The 16,093-nt window shown below is 40.2% G+C and overlaps 1 protein-coding gene across 1 annotated transcript; it reads right to left on the bottom strand.

Moving 5' to 3' along the window:
* Nucleotides 1–15,503: 15,503 nt before the first annotated feature.
* On the bottom strand, nucleotides 15,504–16,093 carry LOC138150728 (keratin-associated protein 3-3-like). Its single transcript, XM_069074173.1, has one exon. It carries the CDS (start codon nucleotides 16,091–16,093, stop codon nucleotides 15,794–15,796), a length of 300 nt encoding a protein of 99 aa, XP_068930274.1. The 3' UTR covers nucleotides 15,504–15,793.

Here is a 16,093-nt window from a genome sequence, read left to right as displayed (position 1 = left end):
CTCAGTCTCTCCCTCTTTCTGTCAATCTCTTTCTGTCTCCCCCACCTCTATTAATCTCTCTTTGACTCTATCTCATCTTTCCCCCTCCTTCTCTCTGTTTCTATCTCTATGTCTCTGTCTCTCTCCCTTCTCTATCTCTGTTTCCCCCTCTGTCTCTTTCTTCCTCCCATCCTCTGTATTTATCTTTCTTTCCCTCTTTCTTCCTTTCTCCTTCTCTTGATTTTTCTGTCTCTGCCCCATCTCTCTCCCTCCCTCCTTCTTTCTGTTTCTCTCTCTCTCCCCCTTCTCCCCTTTCCTGCCCATGTGCTTATGAGTGAGGAGGCAAGCATTGTGTAAGCTTCCAGGTAGAGAAACAGAGAACTAGAGTCAGTGGTCTACTCTCTGCACTTCGGTTTCCTGTTGCATCAATTCTTTCCTACTACTCTGTAACCTTGTGAATTTCTAGAGTTCCAGGAGCTGGGGTCAATGCTAGAGTTTGTTAGTAATTGAGACTGGTCCACCAGCAAGGCCCTGAGGAGTGACTGGGATCCAACCCAGCATAATATTGTCCTTACAGCCAAGATGCCAGGTCTTTCAAGCAAGGGCATAACTGTGCCCCTTAGGGCGTGAAACTAATATGACGAATGCTTTGTAAAAACTGCTTTAAGCGTGAGCCCACTCCTTACAGAGAGCAAGGTGGTTTAGGTAAGAGTATACTCTTGGGTTTTAGGAAGAAACATTGTGCTTCCCCCCTCCTCACTCTTCTTGGTAAATATCCTTACGTAAAAACAAAATAGATTACATTATACTGGAACAATAATCATTGGGGATTGATAGGAGAGAATGTCCTAAAACAGGAACTCAAGCTGATAGTGTTAGAGAAGAACATCACTGTCCCTTGAGGGAACTCCTAGAACACTGAGGAGGAGATGCAGCCAGTCTTCTGGAAATGGGATTGGTCAATGCAAGTGGGAATGGGGTAAGGTCACCCAAGGCCTCTAAAGACTCTAATTGCTGCTGACCTTGGGGGCTAGGCAAAATATTCGGAAAAATTAAAATACCAGTGCCAAGTAAGCACCTTCCTTATTGTTCTAGGATCAGCAAGTGATCAATGAATCAAAGAAACATTTAAGAAGCACCATAAATAAATATGCCAAGGACTGGAAAATCCTTTGTTGACTGCTCTTAGGTAGAGGGAGGGCTCCTGAGATCACACAGACTTTGAAGCATTGGAAGGCTCCTTAGAGAACATTGAATTCTAGTCCTATTTTATATACATTTCTCTTTAGCATGGATCCAATCTTCTGAATTTTCTTTCTTCTTATCTGAGCAGATTTTTTAATTAACAAGAGAGGATCCTAATACTTTTTGTTCCATTTTATTAAAACATAGCACAGGCAATTCTGACTATGAAAAAGAAATTCTGCAACTTGAGACTATATCTAGTAGTTGTCACATAAAATCTTCTACGCAGTGACTGAGAGGCTTGTGACATGACCTTTGCTGATTCTCTGTTGGACTTTGCATCCATTAAAACATGCACACAATTTCCATCATTGTCTTTGGAGTAAAGAAGAAAGTTGTAACTAGGGCAAGGAAACTTGAGTTTTGTCTTAGGTAAAGAACATCTAAAGAAGTTCTTCCTCTGGTCCTCTGGACTCCCCATTTGGGGTTTTCTTGGTAGAGATACTAGAGTGGTTTGCCATTTCCTTCTCCAGCTCATTTTACAGATAAGAAACGGAGGCAAACAAGGTTAACTGACTTACCCAGGGTCACATAACTAGTAAGTGTCTGACACTGGATTTGAATTCAGGTCTTCATGACTCCAGACCCAGTGCTCCATTTACTGTCCCATCTAGTCTATTATCCCTGTAACTAGTGGTCCTTTACCATTCCACAGCATGATGTCTTACTATCCTTGCTTTCTCATGAATCACAGGCTCCCTGCTACCCCTTCCCCTCTTCTCCTCCCAGGGTCCTGTCCTCTTGACACCCTTTCTTAAGGTCTGCCTTCCTCCACTGCTCTGCCTGCTTCCTGCCCCTTCCGTGTCCTGCTGGAGTTGCAGGGGGCAGGGTGTATGATTGGAATTGTAAAGGGATGGGCCACCACCTCTTTCCATGCAATTGCACTTAACCCAAGTCAGCTGTCCTCTTCTGCCGTGTCAGCTGAATTGGCCTGGGTTTGAAGAATTCCTAGTTATGGCTCTGAATGAAAACAAGCAAATGAATAACTCAATGAGCAATGAGAAGGTTTAACTTAAATAAAAATCAGATGATTAAAACCCAGGTGCTTAATTTTGAAATCACAAAAGTAAAATTAAAGAGGTGTAAGCTAAAAAAAAAGTGTAAGTTACTTGAGGGCAGGGACTATCTTTCTTTCTGCTTTTATTTGTCCTTTCAGAGCTCAGCATGGGGCCTGGTAATATAGAAAGCACTGAATTAATGCTTATTGACTTGATAAACATTCATATTTAAAGTTGTTTTCCCTGAGTAAGACCCTGTTGTTTTTGTAATAATTCATTATTCCTATTGTTAGTGTTTTTAAAGAAAAATGGTTCTGGAATCAGAAAAGAGTAGTTCAAATCCTACTTTTTTTACCTCTTATGATCTATGTGATCTTTGGAAAAATCCTCCAATTTCTCTAGGTTTCATTTTTCTTATCTGTAAAATGAGGGATGCATAGCATTATTTATTTAGAGATTGAAGGGATCTGATAAGCTATAAGGTCTAGCCTCCTTTTACAAATGACCAAATTGAATTACAAAAAAGTTAAGTGACTTGCCTAGGGTCATAGAACTAATAAGTGTTTGAAGCAAGATTCAACCACTGATCTTCTTGCCTCTGTAATTTATCCATTACAGCAGGCTACCTTGTTTGTATTCAATACCTCTCAGTTCTCTTCCAGTTTAAAGATTATTACCCCTTGGAGGCACATAGGTGGCTCAGTGGATAGAACACTATGCCTAGGGTTAGGAAGACCTGAGTTCAAATTCAGCCTCAGATGTTTACCAGCTCTGTGACCCTGGGCAAGTCATTGAACGTCTGTCTGCATTAGTTTCCTCAACTGTAAAAGGGGGATAATGACAACCCCCTATCTCACAGAGTTGTTTGTTGTTGTTCACTTGTGTCTGTCTGACTCTTCATGACCCCATTTGAGGTTTTCTTTTGCAAAGATACTGCAGTGGTTTGCCATTTCCTCCTCCAGATCATTTTACAGATGAGGAAACTGAGGCAAACAAGGTTAAATGACTTGCCCAAATTCACACAGCTAGTGTCTGACACTGGATTTGAATTCAGGTCTTCTTCACTCCAGGCCCAGTACTCTATCTACTGTTGCATTTAGTTGCTCCCAGAGTTGTAAGGATCAAAAAGAGATAATATTTGTAATGATAACAACATTTAGCACAGTACCTGGAACATAGTAAGCATTATATAAATTCTCATTCCATTCCTATGGCTTTTGTTAAAACATTAAACATACGTGTATATGGGACGGCTAGGTGGCACAGTGAATAGAGCACCAGCCCTGGAGTCAAGAAGACCTGAGTTCAAATCTGGCCTCAGATACTTAACACTTACTAGCCGTGTGACCTTAGGCAAGTCACTTAACCCCAATTTCCCACCTTCCACCCTCCAAAAAGCGAAAAAAAAACCCAAGCAAACATGTATATACACGTATAAAATCTTAATGTAAATTTGTTTTATTTGCACTGACACAATGATCTTGATTGCACTAAGACCTGCCTGTCTTACAAATTGCAAGTCTGGAAGATCTGCCCAAATGATCCAATGAGTCACTAACCAAAGATTTGGAAGAAAATGAATGCTTAGATTTCTTGAGCATGTGGTATAATAAATGAAAAAAAAAAGTTTTCCCTAGAAAGAATACAAAGAATGTGTCATTATTATTAAAAATAATAATCATTAGTAGTAAATATATCTTTTCCTTGAAATAATGTCTATTTGTAAGACAGTAATTGTCATATGTGCAGCGCAGTGTTTCTATCCATGTAGTTTATGGTGAGAATGTCAACACTGACACACAGCATGGGCTCACACAGTTCATTTTCTCTAGCAGTGTCTTAGCTCCTTGCCTTTTGGACAAGGATCTCCCATTTAGCATACCATCAGTTAAACTAATGTTAATTGGTAGTTTAAAACTCATGTGATTCTCAGCACCCTCAGCTGCCTTGTCCACCATTCTGCCACTATCATTAGGGAAGCCATAAGCACAGAATTGAGGGCCATTTTTTTATTCTTAGGTTTCATGGATTCAATTCAAAACAACACATAATTTTTAAGCACCTACAGTTTGACAGACAGAGGCTTCTATATACTGGATAGTGAGCCTGTCTCAGAGTCAGGAAGACCTGGCTTTAAATCCAACCTCAGAAACTCACTGACTATGTGACCTGTGGCAAGTCACTTAACCTTTGTTTACCTCAGTTTCCCCATCTGTAAAATAGGGATAATGACAGTACTTACCTTCTGACACCTTGCTCCCTTGGAAAGGCTATCTACTCCCTCCACCAGCTTTAGCTCCTTTTTGTGTGTTCCCTTTCCTTATTAGAATTTAAGCTCCTTGAGGGCAAGCACTGTTTTTCTTGTCCCTTGTGTATGTATCCCTAGTGTCTACCTGAGTGACTAGCATATAGTAAGTTGGTTAGTTGGTTGTTATCCTTTGTTCTGGAAGAGGACCAAAATGGCCTCACTGCGCATTTTTCAATGTGAGTCAAATTGAAATTGCAATGTGCATTTGTCAAGTTTCAGTGTGGCCAACTGTGGCTGATCAGACCAACAGGAGCTCAGAATGCTTTACCACCAGTTGGGCACAAATAGTCTGTGTGACCATTTGGGGTGAATTCTCTACATTTGCACATCTCATGTTTATTTTAAGCTGTTTCAATTCTGCTTTGCTCATAGAGCACAGCACCTTCTCTGATGTGGACACGCCAGGCTGAGCAGTCTTGTGTCAGTGTCTCCCACGTCACACAATCAATTCCAAAATCAAATTCCAATTTTTTTTTTAAAGCAATCGGGGTTAAGTAACTTGCTCAAGGTTACATGGCCAGTTGTTTCTGGGTGTGGTGCTGAGTATCTGAGCCCAGATTTGATCCAGGTCATCCTGACACTGGAGCCAGTGCTCTTACTCGCTGGGCCACCTGGCCGCCCCTAAGCAATTGGGGTTAAGTAACTTGCTCAAGGCTACATGGCCAGGTGTTTCTGGGTGGTTGCCAAGTGTCTGAGCCCGGGATTTGATCCCAGGTCATCCCAACACTGGAGCTGGTGCTCCCACTCGCTGTGCTACCTGGCCGCCCCGTCAAATTCCAATTCTTAAGAGAGACCTTGAGAGTGTCCTTGTATCACTACTTCTGATCACCATGTGAGCACTTGCCCTGTGTGAATTCTCCATGAAATAGTCTTTTTGGCAAGTGTACATTTTGCATTTGAACAACATAGCCAACTCATTGGAGTTGCACTCTCTGAAGCAGAGTTTAAATAATTGGCAGTTTAGTGTGAGTAAGGACCTCAGTGTCTGGTATCATCCTACCAGGTGATCTTCAGAATCTTCCTAAGACTATTCAAATGGAAGTGATTCAGTTTCTTGGCATGGTGCTGGTAGACTATCCAGGTTTCACAGGTATACAACAATGAAGTCATCACAACAGCTTTATTGTAGACCTTCAGTTTGGTAGTCAGTCTAATACCTCTTCTCTCCCACACTTTCCTTCAGAGCCTCCCAAACACTTAACTAGCTCTGGCAATGCTGGTGTCAACCTCATAATCAATGTGTACATCCCTGGAAAGTATGCTACCAAGGTAAACAAACCTATCCACAGCATTCAAAACTTCTCCATTTGATGTAACAGATGGTTCCATATATGGATGGTGCTGGCTGATGGAGCACCTGTGTTTTCTCTGTTAGACCAAAATTAGCACAAGCAGTAGAGGATAGAACCATACTTTGTTGCATCTCAGCTTCAGAGGCTGCATTGAGTGCACAATCATCTGCAAACAAAAAATCATTCACCAACACTCACTCTACTTTGGTCTTGGCTTGTAGTCTTTTCAAGTTGAAGAATTTACTATCAGTAGGTACTTAACATAGTAAATACTTAATAAGTGATTGTTGTTGCCTACCTGCCTACTTCCCAAGGTGGGAGCCATCTCAAGTTTTCCTGATCTATATCCTGCCACTGGACCCAGATGACTCTGGTGTACAAAGTGAGGCTAGTGACCTTGTACAATCCTCCTCACTTAAATCCAATTCACTTGCAAGTCAAAGCATCACTTTCCTTATGTCATGGTCCTCTTTGAGAATGAAGAACAAAAAACAACAACCTCTCAGGATTTCTCTGAGGATAAAATAAGACAATATGCATTAAAACAAAACAAAAAGACACTCTGCAGTCTTTAAAGCCCTATATTAATGATAAGTATAGTTATTATCTCACGTATGATGACTGTGTGATCCTGAGGGGTTCCTTTAAATTTTTTGAGCTCTCATAGAGGTATCAAACTCCAAAACTCCCAAGTATAGCCTTAACCAGACTAAAATGTAATTAATAAATGTTAACAAAATAAATAAAAATACAATATAGCATAGATAATGTTTATATGTAGTTTTTAAAATCAATATGGAATCTATAGGGATATGTATCATTTCAATTTGACACCAATTCTGTAAAAATATAAGTTTCAGGGAATGTGTCAACCTGCATTGTTAGAGGGAATTTTCTCACCTGGGAATTCCTCTTATTAGTGAACTCATAAGTCCAATTATTATCTCCTCTTCCTATGTGATGGACACTGCTCTAGATACTGTGGTACAAAGACAGAAATACATCAAACTCTTTCAAAGACTTTATGAAAACTTGCAGATTTATCTGAAAGCAGTTGAATTAACTGACAAACTATCACATTTAATTTATTGGCTTATGATAAGCCTAGTCAATAAAATTACTCTTAGTAGAGAAATGTATTTTATTTGTATTTTTACAATTTTTAACATATTTTGCATATTTTATATATTTTAGCTTAAAATGACCTTTAATTTTCCTGCTATTATTTCAAATATGCCAGATGTTCATAGTTATTTGATGACTAGACTTATTTCACCCTATTTCATACTCTCATCACTTCTTCTAGACAATTGTAATAAACTCCAGTTACAATTTTTCCCCTCCCTCTAGTTTCTCATTTCTCTATGTCATCCTTTTTCCAGCTGCCAAAGAAATTTTCCTAAAAGGCAGGTCTAACCATGTCACTATTTTGTCCAATAAACAGCAATGATTTCCTATTTCCTCTGAGATCAACTAAATATAAACTCCACTGTTTGACATATTGTTGTCATTGTTCAGTCTTTTCAGTCATGTCTATCTCTTTGTGACCTGCTTTGGGGTTTTCTTGGCAAAGATACTGGAGTGGTTTGCCATTTCCTGTTCCAGCTTGCCACTTCCCTTTAAATGACACTTTTAGACATTCAAAACCCTTTAACTTGCCTCCAATATACTCTTTCAGGGTTGTTATATGTTACTCCTCTACACATTTTCTGGTCTGGATAGCTAATGTGGACTTCTTCCTCTTCCTCACTCACTTTGATCTATTTCCCATCTCTTCCTTTGCAAGGTCTGGAATTCACTTCCTCCATTTCTGTCTCAAACTTTTTTTTTTTTGCTTTTTGGAGAGGGGAAGGAGGGGCAATGGGGGTTAAGTGACTTGCCCAAGGTCACACAGCTAGTACATGTTAAGCGTCTGAGGTCGGATTTGAACTCAGGTCCTCCTGACTCCAGGGCTGGTGTTCTATTTACTGAGCCACCTAGCCTCCCCTCAATCTTTTTTCTTTAAAGCTCGACTCTCAAAGGTCTTACATGAAGCCTTTACCAGTCTCTCAGCCACCAGGACCTTCGGTTACGTTGCATTTATTTTGTATATACTTGGCATAGTTGATGGCTAGCTTTAAAGTCAGAATGACGTGGGTTTCAAGTCTTGCCTTTGATACACAAAAACTTTGTGGTCCTGAGCAAGTCACTTAATCTCTCAGTAGTCTAGCCAACTTTCTAAGGCTATCAGAGAAAAGATGCCAACTTACGGAGTTTTCTATACCAATGAAATCACAGGTATAGCCCTATTCCTATATTTTGAATATGCTTAGATGTTGGCATATTTTCTATCTTGAGAGAATGCAAGCTCTCTGAGGGAAGGGCTGTTTCTTTTTCTATTTTTTATCTCCCCAGTGCTGATAACAGTTATTGGCATGTAATAGAAGCCTAATAAATGCTTATTTATTGATTTCTGCTCCTAAAAATCTAGAACCACTTTATATACAGTAAGAATAAAGAAATAATTTTTAAAAATCATAGACATTGTGCTATGCCAGAAGGGGAAAAAAAGTTTATTAGGAAATTCAGAAGAAAATTCTTTAGTCTCTAGGAAGACACAAAAGACCATAAATGAAACCCCCAAAACATCCCAAATGAAGGATCATACACATCAGTCTGAAAGAAATGAATATCCTTGAAAGCACAGGTGATATTCAGCACTCCATTTTCCAGTTACCCTTGGGGGCTTTGCAATTTTCTTTGTATTGATGTTGAAAGTGGTTCTGCCACATCTGGCCCCCATCCCAACATCTGGTGAAATTGGTTGTGGCTACTGAAGCAGGTCAATATAGGATAGGCATCTTGTAGGTGTTGTCAGGCTCTGGGCAAAGATAGTGATCCCTCAGCAGCTCTGGGGGAGGCAGGGCTCACAGGGGCATGGCTGGGTGTATGTGGTCAGGTCCAGGTTCTCCAGGCTTGGGATGGGCTGGGCAGAATTGAGCAGAAAGCATGTGGGCACACAGGGCTGAGGGATGTGACAGGGGGGTGGGCAGTTGTCACAGCAGGTGGGCTCCAGCAGCCAAGTGGTGTGTGGGCAGGTGCTGGGCAGGCAGACTCCACATCGGCAGCACTTGTCAGAAGAGCAGATGGTGGTGGCGGGTCCAGTGGGGACGCTGCAGCAGCAGTCATGGTAGCAAGACATGGTATAGGGATTTTTTTCCTGCTTAGTAGGAAAGAGAGATGGGTATTTTTTGATGGTTTGAATGTCTGCTCTCTGTGGGGCTCTTATATACCCTCCCCAGCAGGGGTTGGTCCAATTCCAAGGCTTCTTTCCTTGTTTCTGTTTGTTTTCATGGATCTATTATCTCTTGACTGATTTGCCATTTAGATGCCAGCAAAGAGTCTTCATTCTTGGTAATTGCATTTTATTTGAGTTCATTGCTAAGTCCTAACTGATTACTCTTGCCATTTGTCACTAGGAGTAAAGCTTTGCGAGGTACATCAAAGAGTTTGTCATTACAGCAATTTACACAACAGTCCTGATGAGAGACATTGCAAGTGACACATGCCTAGGGCATCTCAGACCTTCCCTAGATGTTATTTGCATCTTTGCTCTCCTTTGGCTTTGGCTACCGAGTGTTGGGGAATGAACTGTCCTGTTTTCATAGAATTTTCTTTTTAAAAACTATCATTCTGAAATGGACAGACCTCAATAAATGCTTCCTGTTTTCTTAAGGGCAGGTATGATTCTTGACTTTATTTTACCTATGGTGGGTGATAGCTTGACTATAGAAATCTATTTTATCTAGTTTGGTCCTGTCCAATTGTTGCACTCCAACATCTATGCCAATGAAGTTTTGAAAGAAAAACTGGGCAATGTTGACAGAGATGACGAGAATATAAGCAGGTTTTTTTGTTGTGTGTGTCTTGGGATGAGGGCGAGGAAGGAAGTTGGGGAGAAACGGGAATTTCAGAGCATGTCTACATATAGTCAAACTGGCCTTCGAATCAATTCACAGAATCCTTGAGACATTAGAACTGTATACCTGAAGTTTCTTGACAAAGAGGGAATGTCTAAAGATTTTGTGAGCTCAGCTAAAAGGACATGTAAGGAGAAAAATTAAATGGATGGAAATCTATGAAGTAGCCTATCTTCTCCCGAAAGACCCAGTCTGCATTTAGGAAATACCATACAGTCTTATGCATAGGAAGTATTGAAAAAATGCTTGGTGAACTGGATTGAATGAAGAATTTATGCATATATAAATAACTCAATACTCGAAAAGAAGTCAGATGTGTGTGTCCTGCTTTGGACAGAGACTTCGGGAAGCATTTATTGTTAATTTATAAAACCAGTTTATTGTTTATTTTATTATTAATTTATTTAATTTAAACAGTTTATTGTTAATTTATAAAACTGTGCTCCAGACACCATGCTAGCTCCTGGAGATGTAAGGACCAAAATGAATCTGTCCCTACCCTCAAGTAGCTATATGGTCTTGGTGGTCAGGAATATGAATACAGATAAGTAAATATGAAATATATTCATAGTAAATATACAAAACAATTTTAGGAGTGGAGAGAGAATGAACAGCTTGGGGTGTGTTGGGAATCAGGCAAAAGATGTGGCTTTTAAACTGACTTTTGAATGGCCAGATAGGGATTCATAACTAGGATTCATGATATATACAAAGCTCTGGTTCTCATTGCATTATATAGCAGATCACTTTCCCTTTATATGTGTCTTATTTTTTCTACAATGCAGCAAAACATTTCATTTTCCCACACCTACTGTGTGCCAGGCAAATGTACTAGGTGGTTAAATCAGTTAGGTTCATCTGTGATGAACCATACCTGCTACTCTTTTTGAAGGGAAGTTTTAGCAAGAAGATCTCCTAATACCATAAACCTCATGGCAGAAATAACATTACTTTCTCTCTCTCTCGAATGGCACATTGCCTTCAAGACAGCTATGTCATGATAATGCAACTGACCACATTTAAATTGCAGAGGAATTACATTTATTATTATACACTGTGGGCCTTAAGGAACAAAGATAAAATGACAAATGTGTAATCATGGCTTTTATATATTCTATCAGTTTTCATTGAAATCCCTGGGAGTGTTTTATAAATAATAATTAATTCTCACCCTGGTACTACACTATCTTAGAGTTGAGTATTCCTCTCCTCATTTCAAAAAGAGGAGATTGGGGCCTCAAGGGGCAAAATACCTTGCTTGAGGTGACCCAGTGATTCATGGGTTGAGAGCTAAGAATAGGATTCACATGACCAAACTCCCCTCTGTTGTGGTCTGAAAGGCAAGAGAAAAATTTGCATCTCTGATGGGAAACATAACTATATATCCTTATAAACAAACAAAGAAAAAACCCCACCCCTCCACCTTTCTGCTTTCTCTTTCAAGTCCATATTTATTTGTATGACAGATCAATGCTGGGCAAGGGGGTAAATTTCAGACTCAGGAGGTGTTATCTCTATGACAAAGTAATTAGAATTCTACCCATTATCATGGCCTTGTCCAATGATCATGAATTCTCTCATTCCACAGTCCTTGGGAATTGAGTCCCAAAGGCCTGGAAAGGCAAGGACAAATGTCTAGACATAGGAAGCAAGAGTTAAAAGCAGACAACCGTGTTAACAGTGGGGTATATACTAAATGATGTACAAACCCCACCCCGACTATTATGTTTATTCACTTCCGAGTAGATATACCATTAAGGTCCAGGGAATAAGCATGGCATACTTATAAAGACTATAGCACAGTGTCTGGCACATAGTAGGTACTTGGTAAATTCTTATTCCCTTCCCTTTCCAAGAGAAATAATTATCACGCTCCTTGAATCATTGAACCAGAAGGGGGTTTAGAGGTCATAAGACCTCTTATTATAGAGGTTATAAGACCATAGGATCATAGACTCAGACATCTAGATTAATGTCCTCTTATTACAGAGGAGGAAACTGACGCCCATTGAACTTAAGTTCTTTGACCAAAATAACATAGTTAAGAAGGGGCAGAGATAAAATTTGAACCATTGTCCTCTGACTCCCGATCCATCACTCTTTGCATGGTTTCAATGACATCTAGTCCAACTTTCTTATTTTTCAGGTAAAGAACTGAAGTGTAGTGGTTTGCCAAAGATCATCCAGAAATCAGAGCTGGTATTTGAATCCAGATCTTTTGAATTCAATCCAATGTCCTTGTTATGGTACCATGCTGTCATTGGTTAGCTTTTGGGGGATGGCACCCAACTTGAGGGGAGCTAGGTGGCACAGTGGATAGGGCACTGGGCTTGGAATCACAAAGACATCTTCATGAATTAAAATCTAGCCTCAAACACTTAATAGTTGTGTGACCCTGGGCAAGTCACTTAACCCTGTTTGCCTCAGTTTCCTCATCTGTAAAATGAGTTGGAGAAGGAACTAGTAAACCACTCCAGTATCTTTGCCAAGAAAACCCCCAAAAGGGGGGGGTCACAAAGGGTCAGATGTGACAGAAATGATTAAACAATAAGAATGACCCAACTTGAGGATGGCATAGAGTACAGTTGCTTGTGAGCATGCCCTGGCTTACTTTCTCAGCATCTCCACATCCTTTCTTTTCTGCTTCATGTTAATTCATTATAAGTTTAACCCTAGTGTCTTTCTGATTATGCCTTTGTCCATGGCCTAAGGCTTAGCAGAGGAGAATGTACATATAACACTGCCAGCAGAAGGTCTTTAGGCTGGCACACTTGTAGCTGAAGCAGGTGTGTGAGATATGGAGGAAATTTTTTTGTGGTCAATCACTATTAGCACAGCAGTCAGAGTTTCATCCTCCATCTGGCCTGCTCTCTGGGACTCACTGGAATTCTCTAGGTTGTAGAGTGAGTTGTGGGCTCAAGGAGAGTTGCATCATCACAGTGGTGTTGGGACATTTGATATCCTCAAAGGCAGGACCTATTTTGGTTTCCTATGGTTTAATTAGGAAGTACAGGGTTTATTCAAGTAGTTTTCAGTCATGTCTGACTCTTTGTGACCCCATTTGGGATTTTCTTGTCATAGATACTGAAGTGATTTGCCATTTCCTTCTCCAGATCATTTTACAGATAAGGAAACTCAGGCATTCGGGGCTAAGTGACTTGCCTAGGGTCACTCAGCTAGTAAGTGACTAAGGGTGGATTAAACTTAGGTCTTCCAGACTTTAGGGCTGGCACTCTATCCATTGTGCCGCCTAGCTGCCCCAGTTGACCACACTTAAAAGTGAGACATACTGTGTATTACCAGGCAGTGATAGGTTAAAATAAGAAGAAAATTTCTGCATGAGTCAAGATATCCTTAGCCTAGTTAAGTACTGATTTCATACCTACAGTCCTTGCTTAGCTGTTATTGTTTGTCCTTTGTTCTTGAAGAGAACCAATGATATCAGGAAGATGAGTCTTGACTTGTAAGCGAATTGGATTTAAGCGAGGCAGGGCTGTGCAAAGTCACCAGCCTCAGTCTAGCTATGGTGCTGTGAAAAGAGGTCTGTATTTGAAGTCAGATGATATAGGTTAAGGTCCCAGCTCTTCCCTTTGCTCTTTGTGTGACTTCAGGCAATAACTTCCTCTTCCTCAGTTTTCGGGTTTTCATTTGTATAATGAGGGGGTTTGATTAAATGACCTCTGATGACTTTTCCAGCTCTACATCTATATCTATGATATATTAAAGAACAGAACTTGGCATCTCAGTGTAAAAATGTAAAATTTATTCCATATTCAAGTCCTTGAGCACCTAAGACTCAAATTGATCTCATAAAGGATTTATTAAATTCCCACAATCTATAAGTTTTTATAATCTTATGCATGACATAGAATAAAAGAACATTAGGCCTGGAATGGATGTTTGGAGATTATTTTATAAATTTTTGAGGAATGAAAAAGAATGATCAATGCTTAAACCAATAACTCAAATTCAGAAATAAAGTCAGGTTGTATATCCTGCTCTAAACAGGGGCTTTAGCAAGTATACATGATCATTAATTTATGAAGCACCTACTATGCACCAGGAAACTTCTTATTTTATAGATAGGGGTATTGTGACCTAAAATGGAGAAATGACTTTTCCACTCTATCCTCTGTAGATTATTTCCAATTTACTCTGTTTATAGATTGTTCATGTACAGTTGTTTGCATTTGACTGTGAGTTCCTTGAGAGCAGGGATTATTCTCTGACTTTTGTATTGCCGTCACTCAGCACAGTACCTGGCACACAGTAAACACTAAAAAAAAGGTTTATTGATTTACTAAAGTGAGTTGGTGGTTCAGCTCCTGACTATTTAGTGCAGCATACTTTATATCACATTTTTGATATTTGAAGTATCTAAAAAGCCCTATGTGTCACTTTATTAGTTTAGCAATTTATTATCATTTTAGCCTATGTCATACAATAACAATAATACTAACTGGAATTTGTGTAGTACCTACCATGTGCCAGGTACTGGGCTAAGTACTTTTTACTGATATTACTTCATTTGATCCTTACAATAACTATGGGAGGTAGGTGCTATTATTATTCCCATTTTACAGTTGAGGAAACTGAGGCAAGTAGAAGTTAAATTACTTGCCCAGGGTCATACAACTAGTGAGTGTCTGAGGCCAGAGCAGAACTCTGGTCTTCCTAACTCCAAGCTCAGTGCTCTATTCATTGTACCACCTAGATTCCATGGTTACCCCATGAATACCCTTTTCGATAAATTAATGTCTTTCACTGTCTGGCTCCAAACTGTCTTTCCACACTCATTTCACATTACTCTCCTTCACGCATTCTTCATTCCATTTAAATCACCTACTTGAATCAATCATTTAATAAACATTAAGCACTTACTATGCACCAAGCATGGTACTAGACTCTGAGAATACAAAAAGAGACAAAAACTAGTCCTGCCCTCAAGGAGATTACAATCTAATGGGGAAATACTTGCTGTTTCCTTTCCACAACATTCTAGCTCTTGTTGTTCAGTCATTTTCAATTATATCCAACTCTTTGTGATCTCCTTTGGGGTTTTCTTAGCAAAGATACTGGAGAGGTTTGCCATTTCTTTCTTCAACTCATTTTATAGATGAGGAAACTGAGGTAAACAGGGTTAAGTGACTTGTCCACGGTCACACAGCTACGAAGTCTCTGAGGTCATATTGGAACTCAGTTCTTCCTGCCTCCAGCTTTGGCTCTCTCATCCACTGACACCTCCATACCTTTCCACAGGCTGTCCTCCATGCCTGACATGCATCTCCCCCTACCATCACCTCTTAGAATCCCTAGCTTTGTTCAATGTGCTCATGTGCCACCTCCTTTGAGAAGACATTCCTGACCCTGATTGCTGTTGGTGTTCTCTCCTTCTTCAGATTATTGTGTATAGGCTTATCTGGGTTCTTGTACTATTCTCCAAATAGAATATAAGCCCCTCAAGAACAGGGCCTGAACTTTTAGTTTGTCCTCATAGCCCCAGAGTCTAGTTCAGTATATTGAATCCAGAAGATGTTTAATGAATGTGAGCTGGATTTGATCAATTATCTTAACCTACACTGTTCTGGTGAAGGGAATCTATCTTACTTCCAATTCTTCTTTTTAAAAGAAACACACAGAAAATTCTGAAATTAAGTACTTGAGAAATCAAGTTTATTTGTAAATTAATAAAGACACCCCAAGCCTTGAGAAAAGCATTCAGGACAGGAAAGGCAACCCAAGGAACAAACTGACAAAGAAAACAATCTGAAGTCTCAAGAATTGCAACAATATTTCAATACAACCAGACAGTGAGTGCAATAGCTTATCATTCCTATTTCTCCAAGTTGTCAAAGCAGGCATCTTGTTTTCCTTTTTACTGATGATAAAAGTGTCCTTTGCCATATCTGGCATTCCAACATCTGTTGAAGCTCCTTGGGGCTACTGAAGCAGGTCAATACAGGATAGGCATCTTGTAGGTGTTGTCAGGCTCTGGGCAAAGATAGTGATCCCTCAGCAGCTCTGGGGGAGGCAGGGCTCACAGGGGCATGGCTGGGTGTATGTGGTCAGGTCCAGGTTCTCCAGGCTTGGAATGGGCTGGGCAGAATTGAGCAGAAAGCATGTGGGCACACAGGGCTGAGGGATGTGACAGGGGGGTGGGCAGTTGTCACAGCAGGTGGGCTCCAGCAGCCAAGTGGTGTGTGGGCAGGTGCTGGGCAGGCAGACTCCACATCGGCAGCACTTGTCAGAAGAGCAGATGGTGGTGGCGGGTCCAGTGGGGACGCTGCAGCAGCAGTCGTGGTAGCAAGACAT

This window comes from Petaurus breviceps, unplaced genomic scaffold (genome assembly GCF_028583685.1).
Source record: "Petaurus breviceps papuanus isolate PSGF00001 unplaced genomic scaffold, PetGlider_PUasm1.0 90887, whole genome shotgun sequence".
Lineage (NCBI taxonomy): Eukaryota > Metazoa > Chordata > Mammalia > Diprotodontia > Petauridae > Petaurus > Petaurus breviceps.
The sequence above is the reverse complement of the archived record's forward strand: the minus strand, read 5'-3'. Positions and strand labels throughout refer to the sequence as shown.

Excerpts from the sequence above, each read along its gene's own strand:
- LOC138150728 (XM_069074173.1), bottom strand. The coding sequence starts at position 16,093 with ATGTCTTGCTACCACGACTGCTGCTGCAGCGTCCCCACTGGACCCGCC.